This window comes from Bactrocera neohumeralis, chromosome 3 (genome assembly GCF_024586455.1).
Source record: "Bactrocera neohumeralis isolate Rockhampton chromosome 3, APGP_CSIRO_Bneo_wtdbg2-racon-allhic-juicebox.fasta_v2, whole genome shotgun sequence".
NCBI classification, from domain to species: domain Eukaryota; kingdom Metazoa; phylum Arthropoda; class Insecta; order Diptera; family Tephritidae; genus Bactrocera; species Bactrocera neohumeralis.
Window position 1 is genome coordinate 76,663,467 of NC_065920.1, and position 26,452 is coordinate 76,689,918.

Below are 26,452 nucleotides of genomic sequence, written 5' to 3' on the forward strand. Positions count from 1 at the left end.
TGGCATTTACTCGCCCAATTTGAGTTTTTAGAGTTGTTGTAGGTAGCATTCTCCATTAATGGTTTCACGTACTTTAAGAAGCTTATAATACAGCACGTTCTTCTGATCGCGCCAAATACAGAGCATGGCCGTTGATTTGGCAAATGATTTTAAACATTTAGAGTTGTTGTAATATAACCATTTTACGTGACTATTCACAGTGTTGATAAAACAATTCTGCGTTTTAGCGTTCAAGCAGTATTTCTGACATGCAGAATCATCTTTCGAAGTATCGTTCAACGTAACTTCATATGGCACCAGATTTCCTTGAATATTTCCTTGCTTTTGAACATACAATTGCTTTTAATCATCTTGAAATAGCTTCTTGAGTGACTCGCAAAGATCTTGTGTTTTGCAACGGTCTTGATCGAGTAATGCTGCCAGTTTCTCATCTTTAAATCTTTAAATATTTTCATCGCTCCAAGGTGTTTTTCCAAGCCAAATCTTTTAAATACTGCAAGCCACTTTTAGCACGTTTGCTCTGCCAGAGCATGTTCATCATATTCTTCCACCATACGATGACTTTTAACTGAGGTTTTCTCCACGTTAAAGTAATGAAGGAAAACTTTCGGCAAAAATACTTTTTCAGACGCAAAGTTTGAATGAAAAAAGTTATTGTTGCTTAGGCATCAAATGAATGACATATCTTGAACAAAAAAACGCAGAAGCTTTTCCAACGCTGGTTTGGAATATTCGAAACATGGAATAACATTCAAATTAGGCCATCCTTTAGCACTTCAAAAATATTATAAATATAGCTGTGGACCCAATATTTAAACTTTTCCATGGTACTTTGATTGCTAGTCTCCTGTTACCATCGTCAGTTTACTCAACATCAGCCATAAATTAGCCAATGATTAGAAAGTATGTATAATAGTCGTAGTTTTCGCATTTAAACATGTAAAAGTTCTCTTCTTGGCTTAGTCAAGTCATATACCAATCTTGAGCAGAAAAACATTAAAAGTCAAAGATCAGCAGCTATCTTTACAGATAATCAAATCAAGGGAGCGATAATGTAATGTCTTTAGTCGATTATACGCACCGCCAAAATATTTAACTATTTATGAAAAAGCCAATTATATCACGCCAAAAATTAAATCACGTCATCAACTTTGCCGCAAATTTCATAAATTCAGCTTTGGCTGCGTTGATCCGGCGCTTAAAACGTATTTGCATAGATTTTCGCTGCGAAAGTTTTAAATCATAGTCATCTTCATCATCAGAGGAATCTGCGGCGCATTCTTCTGCCACACCAGCAAAATGCCACACCGCGCGCCCCAGACAGCACAGAGCGCCAAGCAAAGCGCTCCCGACCCACAAGAATATCAGCATTATTTCACGCTTCAACTGTTGCCAACAAGTTCATTTAAAGCGCCGCCACGCAGTTGCTTGCCAGCACACATCGCATTAGTTGGGCCTTCCAGCTGCCAACTTCAAGCTTCACGCTAAATGCAATGAGGAGCTAAATCTGTGTGAAACAACAACAGCAACAACTAAGACATTTTAAACTTTCATAGTAATTTGTGCGCGCGCAAATAGCTACGTGTGTGTGTGTGTGTACGCTGTCGATAAGCGTGACTCGCCAACTTGCGCGAAAATCAAATCACATGCAACGGCATCGCGTGTAGCAGACCAGGAGGCATTGGCAGCCGTCAATAGCGGGCGCGCAACAGCAGGTGCCATAAATCATTGCTTAGCTGGCATAAACTTGTCAGCGCATTCCACGCTGTCAACACTCACTTCCGCCATCCGCGGCGGCGCCCGCCTGCAAGGCAAACTTTTCACTCACTGATTGCGCTGGCAAGAAATACGCCGCCACTTGTCGCACGCTTGGCGCCTAATTGACTCCTTTTTGCTCATTAAGTCACGTACAAAATGGCAGCCAGCCGCACCTACCTATCTGCAGCTCCTCCAATAAAAGGCGCGGCACTCGGCAAATATTTAGTTATTAGCGCGGCGCGGCTCCACTAAGTGCGCAGTATATGAAATTATTTTTGCTTGCATCATACTTAAAGTGCATTAAAATTGCACTGCTCTCCTCCTTATATTATAAATTCTTATTGGTTGCTCAAAGAAATGTTACTTCTTCTAGCTTGCGCGCGCGTTTAGAGCGTTTGTGCGTTCGTGTGCGCAGCGGGCGCCTTCCAAACATTGCTTCAAAAAGTGCTGCAATTTTTCCCAGAGAAATATTTCAAAACTTCCTAACTCCACTCAACGCTGTCTAGTGTCTGCCTGCTGTAATCTCACAGCACATTTTGGTACTGGCAAGCGCTTTCCACACGATCCTTTACGGCCAACTGTGCGGCTGCCACCAGTGCGGATGAGTAACGTTTCAAATGGATTACACTCTTATATCCTTCATAGCTCTTTTATATACTCCGGTTGTTGTTGTAACTGGTGTTTAAACTGTGAAAATATTGCTTTTAGCTACTGCATGGACTTAAATTCTGGAAATTCGGAATATTAAATTTAGAGCGAAGTTCCTATGAAAACAATATTCGTCTTTAAGGCATCTAGCATGTGCTTATGTCGCTTATGAAAATTTTTAAATTGCCGGTAACATATATTTTTGGGAACTCACTTCATTATTTGTTAAAAAAATATTGAAAAAACACATATACACGAGTGTGTAATTTTTAGGCAATTTTTCGAGTTAAAGTAGATAACAACTTTCAAGAAGGTAAAAAAGAAGCCTCTTAAAAAATGAGCTCTTAATACTAGTACTAAGTGTTGCCTGTTCCTAATAATTTCATTTTCTTTCTAACATGAAATTGAAAAATGTTTTTTTCCTTTTTTCAGTAGCATACTGTCAATCATTCTGTAGTTATTCAAACTTCAAATTCCCAATGTATAAAGTTATGACTCTTTAATGAACTTTTTTTGTCTAGATTTGAGAATAGATTCTGATTTTTACTAGAAGTTAGTAGACTTATGCTATATTAAATTGTAGGTAGGTTTGTGTCCAAGTCTTGACCTTACAAACGCTATACTGTCAAGGAGGAGGTGTTGAGTTGTTTCCACCACATCTTCTTCCATACAGCTTCTGCAGATGACGTCTATAAGAATCCCAACCTTACAACATGGACGCCAGCAGGGCAATAGGAGCTTCTCTTGCTAGCTCATCATCCTAACGCACTGTCAATAAGCTCAAGGCTAGTATCGCCGCTTTGCTATCTGAGTGACAACCTCGGCTTTGGAAGACACTGCAGTAGTAAGGTAGCCTGAGGCTTGAGTTGATAGAAAGCTCTTGACAGTAAATCCCTCCTCCAACCTAAGCTTTGATCCATCGTCTGTATATGGGTAGAGAAGGAGCCGCATGAGTTCGGTTTGGCGACTTCATGATCCAAGTGATCCGGTATGAAGTTTATGTACGAACGTATGTTTAGTATGTGTTTTAAGAACCCAGATTCTCTGAGTCTGATTCGTAGCCATGCACCTTCCGATGATGTCTACGGGTACTATGACGTTAAGTGTCATGTTTGGAGTAGACCTTAGTGCACCACACAAGCTGATGAGCTCCGTCCTTTGAACGCTCTCAAGTTTCTTTGTAAGTGTGGTCCTTTCTATAGCCTTTCATCACATATAAACTTCATAGAACATATGTAATATGCTTGACTATGACGTCTTAGAACCAGAGGACCATTTCAATGAGAGACCCCATTCGAATCTGAAAATTCAACACATCATTTCGCTGAGTAGAAAAAGTCCTTTTGTTTTTATTAATGGTGTAAGAGTACTTTTGGATGTTTTGAAGGGTTAGTACATTTGGAGTAGTGAACCACGGGATCAAATTTTGAATGCACTAGGGTCACTTAGTATAATGAAATAAAAAAATTTACCCTTTTGTAGCAATTTATTGATAGCCCAAACTCAGGGGGTTGTTAGAACACTTTGGTGGCTTGATTGTATCAAAACGTTGGGAATAGGCAGTTCAAATGAGCAAGGCACTTTTCTAAAGACCAACTTCGCGACTTCAAAGCTGTTTTTCAGAGTAATCCTCAGCAACTATTTTGAAAGTAGCAACTTTGCACATGAATTCAATAAAGCGCCATCATCAGCCAACAAATATTTTAATTTTTCATATTTTTACTTTTAGTTTTTTTCGTTGTTTATTCAATAGGCCCACTTCATGTGCACAAATTAAAAAAAAAACGCCAATACAAACATATGTACGTTTTTCCATGAGTTTAAAAAAACACCGCCAGTGTTTGCATTCATAAAAGCAAGCGTAATGTGCTTAAGTAAATAATGCACACCGGTATTGCAAGTATGACTCAGCGTCACTTAAACATCACACATTTAAATATACATATATCATTTCATACACAAAAAAGTGCCGCTCATATTTTATGTACAAAAAGTTGTTGTGCTTAGCCAAATATTTACATACTTTCTGGCTTATGTGACCGTAATTTATTCAACATGTGTTTGTTTGTGTATACAAATATATGCAAATATATTTCGCGAAAAGTCACTGATAGTCCAGTTGTGGGTTTATGTATTTTTTTTGGTCTTTCGCGTGATAAAAGTTGACTTTTGGAACCGTTTTATTTGTATACCCTGGAAAGGGTAATATTATGTTTTCCACGAATTTTGTTCTATTTGTCCCTCCACTTTAGAGATATTTGTTTGAAATTTTGCACACATCATTTCTTTATCCAGAAGCTGCTTATTTGTCGGAATCGCGGTTGTCAGATCAATATAGCATATAGCTGGCATACAAACTGAACGATTGGAAACAAGTTTTTGTATGAAAGACTTTCTTATTTGACAAGATATTTTCCCCAAATTCGGCACAGATTATTATTTAGGGAAATAATATAATCTCTGCAGAAATTGTGCAGATCAGAACACTATATCATATAGCTGCCATACAAACGGTCAATCAAAATCAAGTTCTTGTATGGAAAACTTTTTTATTTGATAAAATATCTCAACAAAATTTTAGACAGATTGTTATTTAAAGTATGTCTATAATCCTCGAAGAAATTGTTCAGATCGAAAAACTACAGCATATAGTTGCCATATAAACTGGAAAACTTTTTTTGTTTGACAATATGTCCTCATGAAATTTGGCACGGCTTATTGTCCACTTTAACGGTATAATTTTCGATCATAATGTTCAGATCAGGTCACTGTAACATATATGTAGCTGCCATACAAATTGACCGATTAAAATCAAGATACAAATTGTTTATACAGTCTTCTGGTATAAGAAATGCCGTTATAAAGGGTACTATAGCTTTGATGCAGATGAAGTTAACCTTTCTTCTTATTTTAATATAAATTTCTCAGTAAAAGTAAGTTTTTCCTTGCGAAATATGTAACTGTAATATTAAGAACTCGATATAAAATTATCAACAAAATTTCAGAGCTTTAGTATGCACTATTTTGATAAGTTCAATATGAGAATACATTTTTTCTCATAAAAAATTATCAAAAAAATTTTCAGCTTTTTTACTCCTCAATCTATAAGAAAATAATTTATTCCCAAAAAAAAAATGATTATTTGGTAAATTATTTCAAAAAACTCTAGCACCTTCAATTTTTAAATAGCCAGTCCCATTAAATTTTAAATTATTTCTTATGCCTTAATCCAGTTTACCCATTTATGTATGTACATTTGCTTGTATTTGTTCTTCTAATAACAGTTAATTTCATATATTAACCCTTCATCGAGTGGGTTTTTGCTTGCAAACAGCAATCACTTCATCGCTACAGCCGTCAAGAGTAAATATCCTGACCCCAGCACAAGTAAATGAATGAATGAATGATCCTTTCCGGCGTGAGTTCCTTTTTCTGCTTCCATGGGCCACACGAAATGCCGTTGAATGATTTGACGGATAACACAAATTCGTTTTCCGCAACATACCAACACACAAACACACTCACACACATACGTCGGCAAATATAATTTCATTTCCCTGCAGGTGCATACGTGTGTGTGTGTGTCGGTGTGTGGCATTTATGTCGGTGACTTGCGCCGGTCATTCGAGTACGCCACATGCAACTTTGTTCGTATGCGCATGCATGTGTATACGTGTGTGTGCATGTAAATAGCGCCGCGTACACAAACAATAAAATATCATCTGCCGGATATAAGTCTTTACAGTTGGCAAACATGGCAATAAATTTTAAAATGTTTTTGCATTGTGTCCGTCTGACATACAGGAACATGTGTACTTGCTGCGCACTAATACAAATACAAACACGAATGAGCATATATCATTTATATGTGTGTATATATAGATATTGCACATTCACACACATTTTTGTATGACAACGAACTCGGTCAGCGGTGGACGGCGTTTATGGTGAACCACGCAGGCATGTAGTGCAACACACATGAATGTGTGTGTGTGTGTGTGCGAGTGTGTCTCTCTGTCGTCCTTTTTACAGTTACTGTGCTTTAAAGCCCTGCTGCTGTTTCTTTTAATAAAATTTAAATGAATCTTTATGCGTGACCCGTCATGACTTTTGCCTCGTGCGTGACGTACATACATACATATATACGCACGTACATAGTATATATGTACATATATGCGTGTTTTAATGGGTACATATTTATTATTCATAAGCTCGACTTTAAAGTGATTGCAAATTTTATGGTTTCTTTGGAATTTTATTTATATTTCATGTAGCCTACATCGTTCTACATATAAAATAAACGATATTAGGGTATACTTGTTGCACTTGTGTTACACATACACCCGTTATAACTGTTTATGCTTATCTTGAATTATTTAAAGAAATAACGGTAGTCAGAAATCGAGTAACATTTCAGTGGAGTTTTCCATATGAGAATCCTTCAAAGCCAGTAGTTTGAGTGCGCGAATGCTATGAAGTCGGTTATGGCTTGATATCGTATCATCATTCAATTCACTACATCATATTACATATTTGTAGCATAAAAATTCCAGCTTCCGCTTTCAGGTATAATCATTTTATAAGCAAAACTCAAATCAATATTAGTGTACGATAACCAATATATAACCGTTTTATAACCAATATATAACCGTTTTATAACCAAATCTCAAATTAATATTAGAGTATGATAACACATAAATAACCGTTTTATAACCAAACCTCAAATCAATGTGAGTGGTTTCTATTATATCGTTTTTCCTTCGCCTGTAAACTTATGAAAAATGATGTTAGGTTATTTTGAATTTTAGGTGACGACATACTGATCTAAGAAAATTGCAAAAAAATATAAAATCCAAGAAAAACGTTAACTTCGGCCGCACTGAATCCATAATACCCTTCACTGATATTTCTTACAGCATAAAAACGTATAAACAGATCTTGATCTTGATCGATCAGTTTGTATGGCAGATATACGCTGAAATGGGCCGATCGGAACAATTTTTTCGGAGATTATAGCATTACTTTGGAAAATGATCTATGCCAAATTGAGAAGATATCTTTTGCAACAAAAAAGTTTTCCATACAAGGACTTGATTTTGACCTCAGTTTGCATGACAGCTACACGCTGAAATAGTCCGAGCGGGTCAATTTCTTCAGGAATTTTTGCCCTTCTTTTGGTAATATTCCATGCCAAATTTCTTGAAGATATCTCCTCAAATGAAAAAGTTTTCCATACAATGACTTGATTCCCATCGTTTAGTTTGTATGTCAGCTACATATATGCTATATTTGTCCAAAGTCAGCAATTGCGACAAACAAGCTCTTGTTGAAAAAAAAACGTGTGAAAATTTTCAGACTGATAGCTCAAAACTGAGGGTTTAGTTCTTGTATATACAGACGGGTGGCGGATGAAACAACTCATCTCATCCCGCTGATCATTTATACATACCTACTATATATTTAACATATATATACTTTATAGAACCGTCCATCTGTAGTATAAAATAAAGATCGTCGTTACAAAAGGAAAGAAAAGCCAGTTCAAATGCTTTTGGAAGCTGATCGGTATAGAGCCTGATCGTATAAAGGGTGTTCTCGAACTTCATGTTATATGAAATGCCTATTGAAAATGATCCTGATAGTTCTCTGTTCGTATATAAGGTTTTCTCGAACTCGAGAAAACGGTCTAAAAATTTCAGAAATGAGACCGACTTAAGCGAGATGTATTTCATTATCGAAAATAGGCCGCTAATGGATCTGATGATAACGTAAACACCTATTTGTAATATTTGTCTTGAAACTGCTTACCGACATACTTCGATTAAGAAGTTTCTTCAGTTAAGTTCTAGCATGCTCCATACACTGTACTATGAGATTTAAGTAATTAATATGACGTTTTTAATAAAATATTTTCAGTTTTCTTTTCCAATGTTTTAGCGGCTCGTGTGTTGTAGAGATCAATACTGAAACCTGGTGTCAAAGCAAAGTTTGTAGTTTTCATTCCTTGCCTGCCGATTTAATCGAATTTTTACCGAAAATCATAGACCTTGTCATAACAAGGCTAAAGCATATTTGAGGTTATATACTTCCATGTTCGAGACTAGAAATTATACCTTTTTCTATTGTAGACTGCTCCTTTCCTTTCATTTATTCGTTCCACATTTGTGTCAAATTACATTTTGTTTATATGAAAATTGCCAAACAACTTTTATTATTTCATTTATTTTCAATTTAATAACTAAATTTTACAATTTTCGCCATTTTCACCCGGTCACTTTGCATGTAAAATTACAACCAAATATTAAATATTAATAGAGGCGCTTATTTGCCCTCACAAATCACAGCAAAAGCAAATAAAGTGGCATTATTTACTTTATTGCGCATGAGCTCTTCAATTGAATTTTGTATTGAAAATAATTTAATTTGAAATTTTCGTTTAATTAAAAGTTGTAAATTATTTATGGACATTTTAACAACATTGTCAGTGTAATATATTGATGATGGTGATAATGTTGCTGTTGTTAATGATGTTGTTGGCAGTGATGATTCAGATGGTGATTATACTCATATAGTATGATGTCCCTCGTAATGGGACTGGCGATGAGTGAGTAGGTGTTTTAAAATAGTTTGTTCACTACTTCGATAGCCAGAACATTTCGCTTTTCATGCTTACAGTTGTTTTTAAAAATTATCATGGCCATCTGAAAGTTGTATAAGGATAGCGAGTACAACGGGTATTGAGCGTACAGCCAGTAGTTGTAGTGAGTAAAGTGAGTATCAGCGGGTGCACTAAGCATAGCAATTAAATTAAGTGTAGCGAGTAAAGTGAGTGGAGCGAGTAAAGTTAGTAAATCGATTTATTTAACTGTAGCGAGTAAATTAATTGTAGCTAGCAAAGTCGGTATAGCGATAAATTTAAGTGTAGCGAGTAAAGTAGGTATAGCGAGTAAAGTGAGTATAGCGAGTAAAATAAGTGTAGCGAGTAAATGAAGTGTAGCAAGTAAAATGAGTATAGCGCGTAAAATAAGTTAAATGAATAAATTAAGTATAACGAGTAAAGTAAGTAGTACAGCGAGGATAGTGAGTACAACTTGTACAATAAGTACTTTGAGTTCACCGAGTACTGTGAGTATAGCAACTACAGTTGGTACAGCAAGTAAAGTTAGTGTAGCGGATGATAACCAGGATAATGAGTACAGCGCGTGTAGTGAGTATGGCGAGTAAAATAGCTATAGCCTGTATGGTTAGTGCAGCGAATATAATGGTATAGCGAGTAAAGTAAGTGTGCGTGAATAGTGAGTACAACTAGTACAATGTATAGAGCGAGTATAGCAAGTACAGTTATTGAAGCGAGTAAAGTATGTATAGCGAGTTTGCTGAGTACATTTACGTGAACCACAATATATTTATATCTACTCGAATTTATAACACAATAACTTTTATAAATTAGCGCTTTTTATTGAGGAGTTTGTAAAAAAAATACAATTAAATTGTGGCTTTGTTATGCATTGTCATAACCCAATACCAATACCAATACACATAACAATTAATGATTTATATATCGCTATATAAAAACTATCAAAGGCATTCTGCAGCTAATTTTTAATTAATAGTATTAAAAACTGATTTAAAGGCTATTTGTGGAATTAATAAATTAAATTTAAATTAATTTAGTGGGATTATATATTACTTTTGACGAAAAGAGTACAAAATATAAAAAAATTTTTGTACATGAGTTAATTGCACTGAAAAAAAAAGTTTTTATTGGGAATAACCACTGGGAGAGGAGAGCAAACCCAATCTATCTATGGGAATTTTGAGGTTTTAAGTGTTAGTTTCTCTTTAAAGGGGTTCAACGGATTTTAGTAGGAAAACGTGGAGCACTTTTTTATAAAATTTTTTCAATCTCATCAATACCTCTCAATCTCCCTCACTATGACTCATTCGTACCGTTGGCCGCTATTAACGTAGACTCGGAAATTCCATAATATTTCCTACGAATTTCATTTCAACTTCAAATTTTTGTTCTTCTCGGCGCGTATGTGTTGATCAACCTTCGTATATTTTGTTGTCTGCGACGCAGCGTTTAATCCGCTTAAATGCGGCGCGTACGCACGAAACTTGTGGGAAAGAGGAAATCAACAGCAAAAAAGTGTAAATTTCAATTAGCGCCGGCTGGTTTATACTCGTATGAGTCTAGATGCAACGGTAGTCATAAGCTTGTGCATGCTTTGGCCAAAATCTGTGTAGATTTGCTTTAAGAATGGAAATGCAGTGGTTTATGTTTGGAAGTACTTAGTTCTACTACGATCAAAAATTTTGTGAAAATTTTATATTTATAATTTTCAACTTTTATTTTAAGTTGTACCATTGGAACTAGTACCAAAGTTACTTAGAAAGCATTCCTGAAAACCTATATCGCTGTTTTTGGAGTTATTTTCTTGGTTTTAAGATAACAGTTAGAGGCGAAACTAGTTCACGAGTAGTTACTTTGAGCCCAGTTTGCCAAATAATGTCGTTATTTTGTTTGTTATAGCAACTATTGCGTTTGTAACTATACCGAAATTAATTACTTAGAGAACAGTTGGAACTCAAAATTTTTTATTATTAAAAATCCCAACGGATAAAAAATAGAAAACATACATTCAAATAGGATGCTTTGGCGAAACCAAAATAACTTAGATATCTCTAAAAATAGCAAACAGGCTATGTTAAAATTCTTTTTTTAATATTAATATACCAACTAGAAACTTTCCGTCCAGTTAAAAAAAAATTAAGATAACTGTTACTAGAGTTGTGTTTATTAGCTAAAGCATTTGTTCCATTTGCAACTAGTTCAAAAACAGTTATTTTTTACTGAGTTACTGAAAACCCACATAAATCGTTGCTTTTGGAGTTATGGTCGTTTATTAATATAAGTTCAAGAACTAGTTCACGAGTAGTTACTTTGACACCAGTTACAAAAAATTTAGAAATAAGTCTTTTTGGGTTTTTTCGTCATTTAAAACAACTGTGTAATTTTGAACTAGTCCTGTAGTTACTTCGAGAACAGTTGAAACTCAAGTTTTGTTTCTTAATTAAAGCATTTGTGCCATTTGTAACTAGTCAAAAAGTAGTTACCTTTTTACTGAGTTGCTGAAAATCTGCATGTATCGATGATTTTGGAGTTATGATTTGTTTGTTAATATAAGTACATGAACTAGTTCAAGAGTACACACATTGATACCAGTTACATGAAATGTATTAGTAACGTTTTCTACGTTATTTAAAACAACTGTATAATTTTGAACTGGACCAAAACTAGTTACTTTGAGTCCAGTTAATTTTTTATTAAGTGAAAACAGCAAAACTGCTTGCGGAAAACTAAAACATTTTTTGGCAAGCTACTGTATATATTTTTACAAAAAAAATTATAGTAAATAACTATTAACTAATAATAATTTTGCATTTTAAATTTCAGTGTGGATCTCAGCAAAGGTGCGCGGCATGACTGCTTGAATAAATGCTAAAATGTTGAACCACAAATGCGTCAGCCAATTATGTTAAACGCCAATTTGAAGGCAGCGCGAAGAAACGCCCGCCACTGTTGAAGAGCGCAAAGGAATTCGCGCCACGCAAGCGGAAAAAGGCAACGCATACCAATTAAAATATCATTTAATGAAAAACCAACAGAGCGCCAGCATTTCAAGTAAACAAATGCAATGCATACGCAATAAGAGCTGACTATTCAAGTGGCGGAAAAAAGTTAATCGAGTGATTGCATCGGTCAGTAATTAGCAATGGTGCGCACAAACACACACACACACACAGGCACATGCGCGCATCATTATGTAATATGCATATAGAATAAATGTATAAAACATGAGAAATGCGCATAAAACCAATTTGTTTGTGGCAAATGTGAAATATTGAAATGAAAATAAAATCAAACGCTCAACTGCATATGTGAGTGTGCCAGTGTGTGTATGTACAAAAACAAAGTGGCAGTCACGTTGAAATAAATAAAAGCCATTAAAAAATTATTAACAAAGTAATTAAAAAGAGCACAGCTTGCGCGCGCGTGTGTCGGTATAATTGCGGCGGCCATTTTGCCATAATTTAATTAAATACAAATAAGGTGGCAACTCGAAATTGTTTATAAAGAGCAGCCGTAGCAGCAGCAGCTGGAGTCACAAAGCGCGACAACGCTTTGTATTGCTGCTTGCAACAGAATTTTGTCAACAAACCGACGGTCAGGCACATAGACACACACACATACAAGGGCGCGCTTGTGTCCAACTATGAAACCGTATCCGACCACAATGTCAACGCGCCGCCTGGGATGTGCGCGCCAAATGACATGCGCCGCCGCGCTGCTACTGTGTCGCGCGCTTGTAATTATCGCGCTCAGCGAGCGGCTGCTGGCGGTCGGCGCGGGCAGCGGCGGCGGTAGTGGCGGCAGCGGAGGCGCCGGCGGCAGCATCGGCAATAATGGTGAGTAAATAAGCGAGCGAGGCCAAATGGCTAGATAGCGTAAGTGCAGGGATAATATTTTTATAGCTTTGCAGGCTTAAAATAAATAAATTCGCCGTCGATAAGCGCCAAGTCATAAGCAACAATGGCAATACGCAAGCGCTAAAGCAACTTTTAAATTAAAATGTATTATTTGTATTTTTATGCTTTCACAGTTAGTGCGCTGAGGTGTGACGCATATTTTTATACAATATTTTGAAATAACTGCATTTTAATTAAGCCGTCGGAGTGCATGATTTCAATGCAGTGCGAAAATGCGCGCACATAACCTCAAATTAAAATTTTTATAAATAAAAAGTTTTTTTTACACAAAATAAGCAGCGTTTGTATTCTTACAATTCAATATTAAATTCGAAATAAAATATGCGCTCGACTGCCGCATAAAATTGCCTACTAAATGTGCGCATAAATTTCAGTATCAGCAAACCTCAAGCCGCTTGCGCGCTCTGCGCCTACAAGCATTTGCATATTTTAGCGCTCAAAACCACACACACACACTGTAAAAATGCCCGCCATTATACCATTATATGCCAAATTTTGGCCGCAAGCAAATTCAGTCTGCTAATGGGGGGCAAAACGGAGGCGTGATTAAACAACGAGATAGACCTCGTTCGCTCATACACACACACATAGACACAATTCAATTAGCTAATTTGCATTTAAGCGCCTAAAAATATACAATACAATTATGATGCAACAAAAAGTTATCAACATATAAACCGTTATGGTGCGTTGTGTGGTTTTTGGTGGGCGGGCAGGCGGGGAACTAGGCTCAAATTTCCATGGTTGACAAATATTGAAAGTATACCCAGCATAAATATTGAAAATTTTATTATAACTAAGCATTTTACAGACTGATTTGCTTTTTACTAGTTAAAAAGTAGTTATATACTGGTTAATACTCACGATATTTGTGGTTTGCTTCGGAATAAATTTTTTTAATAAATAGCTGCATAGAGACTGTGCGGAATTTAAACATTTTGAAAAATTTTGGGTTCCTTGATCCCGTAACCGATCCCCAGAAGGACCTCCGCAATTTCCACAAAAGGCGGTTCAAAGATGCCAGGATTTCGGGGATCTGACACTGTTTGGTTCGCAGTGTTGCTTTTTATGCTCTTCATCCAGGCTGACATTGATTCCAACCTTTGCTCGGAGATATTTTTATGCTGCGTATGCACTAAAGATCTTCAACTTAATTCCATCTCGATAATTCTGGTCCAAAAATTACTAAATTCCGGCTCCGCAATTCCCACTACAGCTGGTTCAAAGATACCGGGATCGTACCGTACTTTATCCAGCTAAGACTGCCATTTCGAGGATCTAATCCTGTTTGAATCACAGGGTTGTTCTTTATACTTTTGATCCGGGCTGATATTGAGTCCAACATTGCCTCGGAGTGTTTTTCACGCTGCGTATGCGCCAAAAGGCTTCAACATAATTCCATCTTGTGAAATTCCGAGTGACCGAAAAGTAACCTCTACGGTCTCAACTAAGCAGCATGACTCCCAGTCTGACCAATCAATACCCGCCAACCACGCGATTGCCACATGGCAAGTCTTGGTTCCTCGCACCATCTGTTTCGCGTGTCAGACCTTGCAGTCAGATGCAATCCTTGGACTGGCTGAGTGTCGTTTGTTGCTGTTTACTGCATGAGTCTGCTCCCGCAACAACCGTCCATGTCGTCGGAAAACCACACACAAGTACGACAATCACCCCTGGTGTTAATGCTGCTGCAAAGATCCGCTACCTGCACTCAACTCTCTCATTCGAGGGATCATACCAATTTACCGTGACAAACCCGACTTTTACCACTGAACTGCAACAGACTATCGAGCAAGATCGAGGGTTAGTTGGTTTTATGCGACGGGAAGGCATCGTTAGCTGTGGTCCAAGAAACCAATTTAAAAAGCCGCCTGAGATGTGCATGTTTCAATGTCTTACGTAAGATCGCGAGCGAAGTTTTTTTGGCGGCCTAGCATTCTTTCTGACCTAAAGAGTTCAGTTTTGTCTTATCGAGGCGGCATCGGCAAAGGATACTATCCTAGAATCTCAGGACATAGCTATCCGTATCTGGGAAATGTTCTAAAGATCTTACTTAACAACTTTGTATAAGAGACTATACGTCTATAATCGGTTTAGAGCCAGCGATTTGTAATTGGAAGTTTGTTTTGGGAGTCATAAGAGTTGTTGTCCCAATCACGATCCAAACATCGAGACATACATAGATGCTTTGGTTCGTGGTAAGAACCGATTGGTATGTGACGATTTTAGCTCGCATCACGATCTGTGGCACTCCTTCTTGTCAAATGATCGTGGTTCGGGAGATGGATCTGGCTTCATCATACCTGTATAGACGACTCCACATTCTGCACAGTGAAAGACAAAGCCCCAGATTTACCGCATCAGTAATTTTTATGTCTCTTTAAACTATTTTCGAAACTACTGTTTTAAATTACCGAAAAGTATTCGTAAAGTGAACAGCGAAATAGTTTTTTATTCCTCTTATGCACCAAAATTACTAAACTTGTGGTTAGCAACATGGTAACTATTTAGTTAGTCTACTTATTAGTGATAAATTTGACTAAAATCATTTTTCTTTGCCATAAATAGATCTATTTTCTAATTATTTTGACAATTTTCATAATTTATATAAAATTTTTAAGGCAGTACGATGTTAAAGCACTGGTCCAAAAGTGGTTACTTCGGAACTAGTTCCATATTAGTTACTCTCTGAAATAATGTGCTTCTATTGCAGTATGGAAAGCAACGAAAAACCCGTGAAAGTTGTTTTTCTCGTAACTAGTTACAAACTAGTTCGTGTTTGAGCTAATATACATATGTAAGTCTAATTGACTAAAACTAGTTATTTTTGCTGCTATAAATAAATCTAGTTTCTTATTATTTTAACAGTTTTTAGAATTTATTTTCAATTTTTTTATTAAGTAGAATGTTAAAGTACTGGTCCAAAAATGGTTACCTTGAAACTGGTTTCAGATTAGTTCCTACCTAAAATAATGTACTTCTATAGAAGTATGGTATAAAAAAAGTTGAAAATTCTTTTCGTCGTAACTAGTTACAAACTAGTTCGCGATTAAGCCAATATAAGTCTAGTTAGATTCCCATCTGAATTAAATTGCTCTTATAGTATAACCGAAAGCAACAAAAAAAAGTTGAAAGTTGTTTTCCTCCTAACTAGTAGCAAACTAGTTCTTGTCTAAGCTAATATAAGCCTAATTGTATTTGCAATTGCTCATTTCGCTTTGCTGCCACGCTCTATCTGGCGACTATAATTGAATTGATGGCTGCATTGTGCCTGCCAATGCTGCCAATCAGCTGCGAAATATTGTCATTGGCTGAATGGTTCGCGTTTCGCGCGCAGAAAAAATGCGGTTTTTATGGCAAAAATGTCAAAGCATTATGACATTGTTTACTGTTATTGTTGCAAATGCGCCTGACAGTATGCAAATTATAATGACTATTATTGGCAATATTTGTGCAGCGATGTTTTTGCTGATATTTCCTCCACAGCGCTGTTGCATGCCGCTTTGTTTGCACAGCGTGTTGCATAATGAACATGAGTGCGTGAATGTTAATGGACGACAGCCCATTAAAAAATGCTAGTTTGTATTGTTATTGCAATTTTGTGCTTGTTTTGTTGGGGTTTTTGCATTTTTTTATCGTTCTCGGTTTTATTACTGATTTTTCTGCAGTGCTTTTGTTGCTGCCACGAAATATTGGCATCAATACGCAAATTGTTGTTATTGCTTTTGTTTTTTTTTCGTTCCCGCTTTGTATTTGCTGTTTATATGCAAATTACTTTGTCGCCACTTATAAGTCGCGCCCTACCACGCTCGTGCGGGTCCCCGACTCCTTACACTTTGTTCTTGAGTGCATCATACAACACTCGTTTCGTATGTTGCAAGTGCACAAGTGGCGAGGCAATAAAACGGCTGCCGACACGATTAATAACGCGCTCTAAGGAGTTTACTGCTGGTTTTTCTCAAAGCTGCTGCTGTGCATCAACATACATATATACTAACAAAAAGGCATTGGCTGCAGCTTTATTGCTTGTGCCACACTTCCTCTCCGCTAAGTTGTTGTGACAGTGCTCTTGACAGGGAATTTGCTTCATTAATTAGTGACAATTAAAAAGTTTATTTATACATTATTTAGGCGACAGTCTGTGCTACAGGCGCTGCTGGCGTGTGGGTGGTCTCGCTGGTGGGGGTGGATGGTGGAAGTTGCCGACGAGGGAGCACCCTATTTACAAGTGCCTCTGCAGTGGCACTACAGCTGTGTTTGTTGCAATTGCGTTAATTGTTGTTGCTAAGGTATTCATTTTGACTTGAGTCAATTCGCTTTGCGCTGATTAAAGCATGTGATTAAATTTTAATTGTCTTTCTTAGAAAAAAGAAAGCAAAAAATAAAATTTAGACGCAATTTACATGCAGTCTTGCGATTTAGTGTAGTGAAGAGGGTGGAATAGAAAAAATCCAGACGCTTGAAGATAGCTCTCACATTCTATTTATAGCATAACTTCGCTATTTGCTTCTAAAATAATTTTTTCTTAAAGTTTAACGAAACTGCGATGGAAAAATTGGAAAGGAAGATATTTCACAAAATCCAGAAAAGTAAAATTCTTACTTATGTATATCAGAAAATTTTCAATAAAGCTTCCAAAATGGTTTTCTTAACTAATCTGCGATAGGTTGGGTTGGGGTAAAGTTTCGTTCCAAAGATGGACGAGAACGCAGCGCCTCTGTGATACTTAAATACTCCTAAGTATCTGAAAAGCACTTTGAGTTTACCACAAATTTGCTGAGGGGACTTACATCAATTTCGAAGATTTTGCAAGTTTCGCTGAAGACTTGTCTGCTGTTATAAATATTTTAACCTGAGTTTTCCAAAAATTGGACAACGCTGGAGATAGTGTCTGGATGTTTCCACCTCTTCCCTACAACTTTGACATTTGGTTATGATCAGTAAAAACTCTTGATTGCGTCAAGATGAACCTTACTTACAGACAGTCTTTCAGTGAATCTCCTGCGTTTCTTAACAGGCGCAAAAGATCTCGCAGGTCCACAGGACCTATTTGTTGAGCAATGTCTGCTAAGCTTGAGAGGACAACCTAGACCCAACTCGTTCTTAGTTAGATGTAATGGAAGCAACGTTGCTCTCTCTTGCGAACTCATCGGCTCAGTTAATAGCGATTCCAATCTGGCTAGGCACCCAGCTGAGTATTATAATAAATAAACTTTATGCTACATCTAGAGACGACAGACATTCCTTAATTAGTTTTGAGTGCACAGGGAGCGAGCGCAAAACTCGTATTGCTGTTTGTTGTCGACGTGAATGTTCACTTCCCTGAAAGAAGTTTGAACTTCGGAGCAACGCATCTACCTTGATGACGGTCACCTGCGGTTGAAAAATACTACAGTGCTCCGGTAGCCTAAGTCTATGCTTTAGAGACAGTTCCCTACAGAAAACTAACACTCCAGCTTTCCTTCTGACTTTGGAATCTTTCGTGAAAAAGCGTCTCTTATCTAGCGGTTTCGCACCAGTCATAAGTCCCTCGTCGGTATGTGAGCAGAGAAAGAAGTGAAAGTAAAAATTTTGTAATCAGTTCAAAAAACACAGGCTTTGTGTTGCTTATAATTTTTACATCCTGACATATTAAGTTTGCCACGATGTTAGTTGTGTACTGGTCCGTAACTAGTTACATAGTAGTTTATTTCCAACATTTTCTTGTTAGCTTACAATCGCTAAATTTCTACTTAAACATGGCAGTATTACAAATTTTGGAATTTTTTGCGGTATTAGTCCATTACGAGCTAGTTGCAGACTAGTTATGTATGTATAACAAGAAGCCAACAATAACTCTCATATTAGCTCATAAACGTCTTAACTCAGTGATTAACTAAAAAATAATAACTTGTTGTACACTGGTCCGTAAGTAGTTACAATGTAGCTAGTTTTCTAAATTTTTTTGTTGGCTTACAATCACTCAATCTCTACATAAATATAAAAATAACTCCAAATTTTTTTTTGAGATACTAGTCCATTATGAATTAGTTGTGGACCAGTTATGTATAACCAATTGCCAACCACAACTCTCTTGTTAGCTCCCAAACGTCTCAACTCGGTGAAGTGGCTTAAAACGTACAAAATATGGTGTGGAAATATGCGGAAATCTGCATCTCTCTACTTCTCTAGCTTATTGGCAATTTCCGAGTACAAATGCCCTAACAAAAGCATTATTTTTTATTTATTTCTGCTATAACTTATGACATATTTGCATCTATTGTACAAATCCTTAACTTTGTATGTCCAAAGCTTAAATGCTTCTTAATTAAATTCTTTAACGATCATTTCAAGGAATATCTCAAACTGCCCGAGGGAGTTTTGTCCTCAAAATCTCTCCATGCCACACATACTTTTGCCGTATTTCATTATAACTAGATTATAAGAACAATTTTACACCTTGTGGCTATAACTGTAATGCTGGACAAAAGCGAGATAAATCATACGTATGTATTATATGTGTGTGTTTGTATGTGCGCCTTGTAATTATACAGTTATGTGTGTGAATTGTGCGTGCTGTTACTAATTCCATTGTTATTTTGTTATTGTTTTTGTATTTTATTGCTTTTCGCCACAAAATTCCCAAGCGGCTTTACACAGTCTGATTAGCAATTAGCACATTCAATGTAGCCAGCACCTTAACGCAGGCACAGAAATGCACAAACACATGCTTAAAACGCACACACATACGCATATGTAGGTCTACATATATAAGCTCGATGGCTATGTCTGCTGCAAGAAATAAGCCTAGAAAAGGCCAATGCTTGATTAAGCCTATTGATTGCGCCCTACAGATTTACAGTTAGCTCCACATCGAGCTCGAAGTATTCACAAATGCAAGTGTGTGTGTGTATGTAAGTGTGCTTGTATAAGAGTCCTGTGCTAGTGTGCGTAAGTAGCATTAAAATGTTTGTTGGGAGTGAGTTGATTTATTTTTTGAAGGTCGCCAAGGCTATGCGAGCATGTGGGTTAAGGTACGCACACATTCTCACAGCATCTCACACATACACAAATTAACTAATCTGTGTGCGTTTGGAGTGTCTGGCACATTTATTCTTGTAAGCCACACACAAACATACGCTCATGTGAGTTGCTCTGTGGCGTTTCTTGTGGCATTTTTGTTTGCACGCCTAGAAGTATGCTTTAAAAAGAGTCAGATTGCCCTAGTAAGGGCTAACCAAGATTAATGACGCATGCTGCTCCATATTTCGCCTCAAATTTTGTGACAGACATATAAATTTTGGCCAAACATATTGTGTTATATTGTTATTGTTATTGCTTTTGTTTTTGCTTTCTTTTCCCTACTTAACCGCCAATTTCGATAACATATCCACATATTGACAATTCGCCTCGAGCCAGTATTTTCGCTTTCTGCCCTTGAACGATATCAGCGCATTTCGGTTCGGCGCATAAATCATGCAGATTATTATCGGCTTTCGGGTTATTTGTGTTGGAGTTTAGGGTAGGGCGGAGCAGGGTAGGGTTTATTGTATTGTCAGTGCGTGCGCACGCTTACAGAAAGCGCCGTTAGTTTATTGCCTGACAGCTAGAAAATTAAACGCGGCCTTATTTTTATTTTATTGCTACAAATTGGTGCGCCTGTTTACTTTTATTTTGCCGCCGAGGGGTTAAAAGTTACGATTGTCCTTCGGGCTTTGCGTCAAGTTTGGATTTTTTGTATCAAAAATGTGGGGTCTTGTAATGGTTAGGCTATTTAAGTTGTTCTCTGAGGTTATAAAAATATATTAAACGGCTTTGCAATTGCTTTAAATATAATTATGCAATACAACTTTTGCTCATTCAATAAAGAAGTTATTGAAGTTGGTGCCTTGAAAGATACCAGATGGAGTTCAGTTGCAAGGTCCAAGAGGAATAGTCATCTCTTAGGATGTCTGCACTTGGCGCGAATTTCAACAAACTGTAGCCTCACTATCGGTAGCTCCTCCAGTGATCATAATGTGTGGACCACAGATGCTTTTAGTGTAGTCTTGCCAATGCGGGACAAGTGCACAAGAGATGCTCCATTGTTTCGCTGGTGCCCTGCTCTAGACATTTCCTGCAGTCTTCCCGATCTGTCAGCCCCATCCTGTGGGCGTGTGTCGCCACCAGACAGTGACTATGGCATTCCCATCATGTTCCTACAGTCTCTTCTATCGAGTGCAAAAAGCAATTTTGTGTACTTTCGATCTACCGTTTTGCACATGACTTTTGCCGTTTTGCACCGAGGTAGCTTGTTCCATCGGGTTTTGATTTTCTATACCATGCTTCTGTGAAGGTCGTCGTATAGACAATTGAGGGGTTTCCCAATGTTTATCACGTTTTCGGATGTTAACCGTACACCATTCTTGACAATATCGTCCACTATTTCATTTTCCTCGATGCCTTTGTGACCTGGCGCCCAGTAGTAGGTAGGTTGCTTACTTCTTGCAACACTTTTCACTGCTACCCTGCTTTCCAAGATGTAAATGTTGACTCTGGAGGCCAGCTCCGCGGCTTTCGCTTTAGTAAAGACCTCAGCTTTAAATGTCCTGCAGTGGTCCGGCGACTTCAATGGTTGTCTTATGCCTAACTCTGTATAGATGTGTGTGCCCAGTGTATCTTAAGTTTGAGCATATCTTAGAAGATTGTATGAAAATTTAAAACGATCGGTTCAGAAGTTTTGAGTAAATTCATCCGACTCAAGGCAGGACATTCGCATACATATCGTTCCAGCATCTCATCATCCGCCGCGAATGATTTGAATTCCGCCAAATACATTTTTCATATTTTCTGAAAGTGAGATCTTAGGGGTTGATATCCTGTGATACTTCTACAATGTTACTTAGCTACTTATTGGCCAAAATTAGGAACTTTTTGGTTTCTCCACTATCAAGTATCTTCATGGTCATTTTCTGACCTGAGTTGTCCCTTTAGGCTCCATTGCTTTAAGCGACCCTTCAAGGAGATGAATGGTCGGAGGCAGCTTAGGGAAATGGTATCTCTAGTTGGTCACTTGTTTCAAACAAAACTTTAAGGAAATTAATGGCCTGAGGCTACTCGGGGTAATTGTGTCTTTAGCTACCTCAGAGCGGGTCAGCTCGTTTGTCTTTTCATTTCCCTCTATTACTATATGACCAGGTACCCAGATGATATTAACCCAGTTATCTACAAAAAGTCTTGCATAAACTAAGGCAATGAGACTTACTTGTAGTACTAGCGCTACGGGTAACCTTAAATGGCGCTTGGTTAGCCACTAGAATGTTTATTGACTTGCTGTTAACACCAGAAGCCCACTTGGCACTTGATTTCAGCTTGAAATACTGAATTGTGGTCATTTGGTTTGAGGCTACCTTCTATGTATGGATTACTACAGGCGAGGCCCGCTCCTGTACCTTATGAGTTATACAATTAGTTTCATAATTTAAAATCATTGCAAAATATTTAATAAAATTTTCGCGTCTTCAAGCAATCAATGTAATAAACAACAACACACGCAAATCACAAAAAACACCTTAAGCTCCTTGTAATTTGTGACAAATTTCATTATTCAAAGTGCCAAACAGATTATTTCACACTCATTTAATTTTTTGAAAAATTCATTGACAAAGATGCTCAGCAGACAACAGCAATTATCTGCAAAATTTACTTAAACAATGAAACCGTATATGAAATTACAAATGTGGAAGACATAGGCAGCACATGCGAGAGCCCGAGGCATACACAAGTGAACTTCAAAACCGCCAGATACATACATACCTTCATACGTGAGTATGCAGTTATGTCAGAGGCAAAGTTAAATAAATAAACAAATACTCAATGAGGCAGAGGCAAGTACTTTGTAGCCCTTGCCAACCGGCGTCATGGCTGTGAGTCTATATGCCCCAAAGCGGAGTTTACATGCCAGTAATACTTAGCGGCTCATATGCCTACATTGTTTGTTGTTGCTGCAAAGTTGACAGGCAAACAAGTATCTAAGGCTAACCGCTTTGTGTCGTCCTCTCAAAGCCACTGGCAACTGCTTGTAGTATACGGATGATACACCCGCACATACATATACATATTTTCTATACTTCACGGGGCTCCGGCAGCCTGCGGCTCATGGCAGCAAATCAAATTTGTCAAGCGTTGTGCGCGCGTTGTAAACACAATAAGGAAAAATTACACTTAATTTGGCATTTAAGCGTTGTTGATGTTGTCATCGTCAACATTTTCATTGTTGTTGCTATTGCTATTGTTGCTCCGGCTGTTCTTTTTGCGCTTGTCCTAAGCTATCAGCTCATTTGTTGTGCATTTTTTTGCCATTTTTTCAGCTGCTGAATAAAAAATAACAAATGCCTTTGCACTTTAAGGGAGAAGGGGGACTTGGTTCGTTATACATACATATATACATATATGCAATTATATGTGTGTGTTTGGTTATTCCCGTGGGCACTGGGGTTCCTACAGCTGTGGCTCCAGCAGTCAAGTGCCAAGTGTCAAGTGGTCTTTGTGTACGCTCTCCAAATGGCTTAGCTTTATGAGTTTGCTACACACCCACATACACACAAGTGTATCAGCGCCACTGCTTAAACGCTCATTTCATCACTTCAAGTGTCGTGTCATTTAGTCACATGTAGTGCCATCATCATTGATAGGCATTTTCCCATTTGCTAGCCTAATCGATGAATTCTACAAATGTGTGTTGGTGTTGGTGATATTTCTCCCGGCGAGTGCCAAATGAAGTCACGATTCGTGTTGACTAGAGTGGCTTCCAGTTGAGTTGACACTTTAAATGCGAAAAATGAGGAAGCTAATCGATCAAAAATAAATAATCGCCCATCAATTTTTCTTGCAGTGTAAAATATTGCGCTTAACATTCGTTATTGTGATGGTACTTGGAGCTGTAAATTTTTGGTAATTCCTGCACATTGACTAAATTGCCCATTTCCGCTCATGTATTTATAGAAAAGAAGGTTTTTTTCCTTAACCTGGCTGCAAATGCTTATGCTCATCCTTTTAGTCAACCAACTGAAATAACCGAAACTGACATTACCCGATTCGAAAAACTTGTGGCAGGTCAAAGCCTCTGCTGATTTATGATCTTTTCTGTCTTTATGATCGGTATTTGAAAGTTTAAGGTTAGAACCGACATTCGGAGCTGTCTAATGAAGATGCTTATTGAATTTTTTTACAGTATCACCATTAAAACCTAATCAAGTCTACACTTATGCTGGAAAAAAAATTTTTCGTTCTCCACTCATTTCTTCTCATGGAGCTAATTTGTTTCAAGGCTTTTCTCTACTTCTCGAAATCTATACATGATAATAAATGTTTTAAAAGTTTTAACTCTACTTTTAGATAATTAACTTTTAATTTCGTCGCAAATAAGTTTTGAATCTTTTTATTAAATTTCTCATCAATAATTTTTTTGGTTTTAATTTTTAATATTTAAAATTTAATTTCGGATGTTTTGTCATTATTATTAATTTTTAATCTTAAATACTTAATTTTAATCAACAACCTTTAACTTTTAACTTCTATTATTTAATTTTAACAGTTTAGACTTTGGTCTTAAATTAAAATAATTTTTAATATTGGGTAGTCGAAAAAGTCTTTTCGTATTTCTAATCAAACTTCAACTTTTTTTTATATTTATAATGAACTTTAATAAACCAAATATGTACCATTTTCATTGAACATTTTTTGTCATTTTTCCGCTAGAGACATTATTCCATTAGTTCTAGTTTCTCATTGAAAAACTGTGACAACAGGCATCTCCTGAAGCCAACTTTACTCCATTAAGTGAATTCTGGGTTGACCGAAACAAAGGGTAGCCCAATGGTGAAAGGTCAGGGCTGTATGGTGGATGCATCAAAGCTAGCAAGCTCTGCCAGTTTTTGCCGAGTCATCAAAGATGTGTATAATCTGGCGTTGTCCTGATGGAAGACGAAGCCCTTTCTGTTGATCAGTTCTGTCGGCTTTTTCGATTGCTTGCTTCAATCTGATTAGTTGTTGACAGTAAAATGTAGAATCAATCGTTCAACCAGGCTGGAGCAGCTCATAGTGGATGATTTCTTTCCAATCCCACCAAACACTCAGCATAACCTTTCGAGGCGTCAATCCTGGCTTTGCGTGCATTTGCTGAGCTTAACCATGCTTGGACCATGATTTTTTGGCACATTATTGTCGTGTTTGATCCACTTTTCGTCTTCTGTTACCGGTTCGATATCATTTCGTTTTAGCAAAGAATCGCAGCTGTTAATTCGGCCTTTAAAATTTTTCACATACAATTCATGTGTTGTGTGGATGTTGAATGTTATGTTCCTTAACGATGCCATGGCTGCTCATCAATCTTTTCCATAATTTCATCGACTTTTTCAACGATAGGTCGACCAGAGCGTGTTGCATCTTTCACATCGAAATTTTCAGAACGGAAGCGAGCGCACCATTGTTGTGCTACACCAACTGATACAGCATCGTCTCCGTAAACTTCATAAATTCTATAGGGGGCTTACGTGGCATCCTTCCCTTTTTTTACAAAAATTTCAAAATATAGCGAATTTGTTCATTATTTTCACTAATTCTTGAACAGCTATAATTTTTTTTCAACTTCCCCGAATTTATTTTTTTTTTGGTTAAATGAAGCTTAAAATCTCACCTTTCCAAACTATGGTATATGGTATGACACAATGTGATTGGTAGCACTGGAGATATACGGCTGCAACGACATCTATTGACAAAATACGAAAAGACTTTTTCAACTATTAATATTTAATCTTTATTATTTCATCTTTAATCTTTAATTTCAAATCTTTTTAATATTCAATTTTTAATATTTCATTTTCAATATTTAATTTATAACCTTTAATTTTTAGTATTTATGTAATCTTTAAGTTTTAATCTTTATTTTTTAAACTTTATTCTTCAATTTTTAATTTTTAATGTTTGGTATTTAATCTTTAATCTTAAACTTTTAATTCTAAATCCTTAACCTTTAATCTTTAATATTTAATCTCTAATCTTCAAGATTTGGTCTTTAATCTGTAATTTTGAATTTCGAATTTGTAATCTTTAATCTTTAATTTCGAATTTTTAATCATTATTCTTTACTCTCTATTATTTGAAATTTTTATTTTTTTAATTCTTTTGACCTTTAGTGTTCGAATTCTTATTTTAATTAGCACTGATTTACTTTCTTTTTCAAAAATTTCAGAAAGTTTCTTAAAATTTTCTACAATTCTTTTCCTCTTTCATAGTTTGTTTTTATATTGTCATTCGCTCTGATTTTAATTAATTAAAGAAAATGCTTCAGCTCCTACCGCTTACAAATTTGTATTATTTTCTCAGTCAATTTCCTTTCATAGCCATTTCGCTTATAGTAGATGATGGCTAATCTCGCATAGTCCACTGAAAGACAGGACATTCATTTCAACACAAAAACAAGTGAGACCCCCATATATAGTTACAACATTATATATGTTTATGTGCACATTAG

General features: G+C 36.8%; 1 protein-coding gene across 1 annotated transcript in view; it reads left to right on the forward strand.

Moving 5' to 3' along the window:
• Positions 1–26,452, forward strand: part of LOC126753582 (interference hedgehog) — a 239,384-nt gene that overhangs the window by 6,663 nt on the left and 206,269 nt on the right. The window contains exon 2 of the mRNA XM_050465133.1: positions 11,867–12,879. Within this exon, the coding sequence (XP_050321090.1) occupies positions 12,687–12,879 (193 nt within the window). The 5' untranslated portion in view covers positions 11,867–12,686. The remainder of the gene's footprint in view (positions 1–11,866; positions 12,880–26,452) is intronic.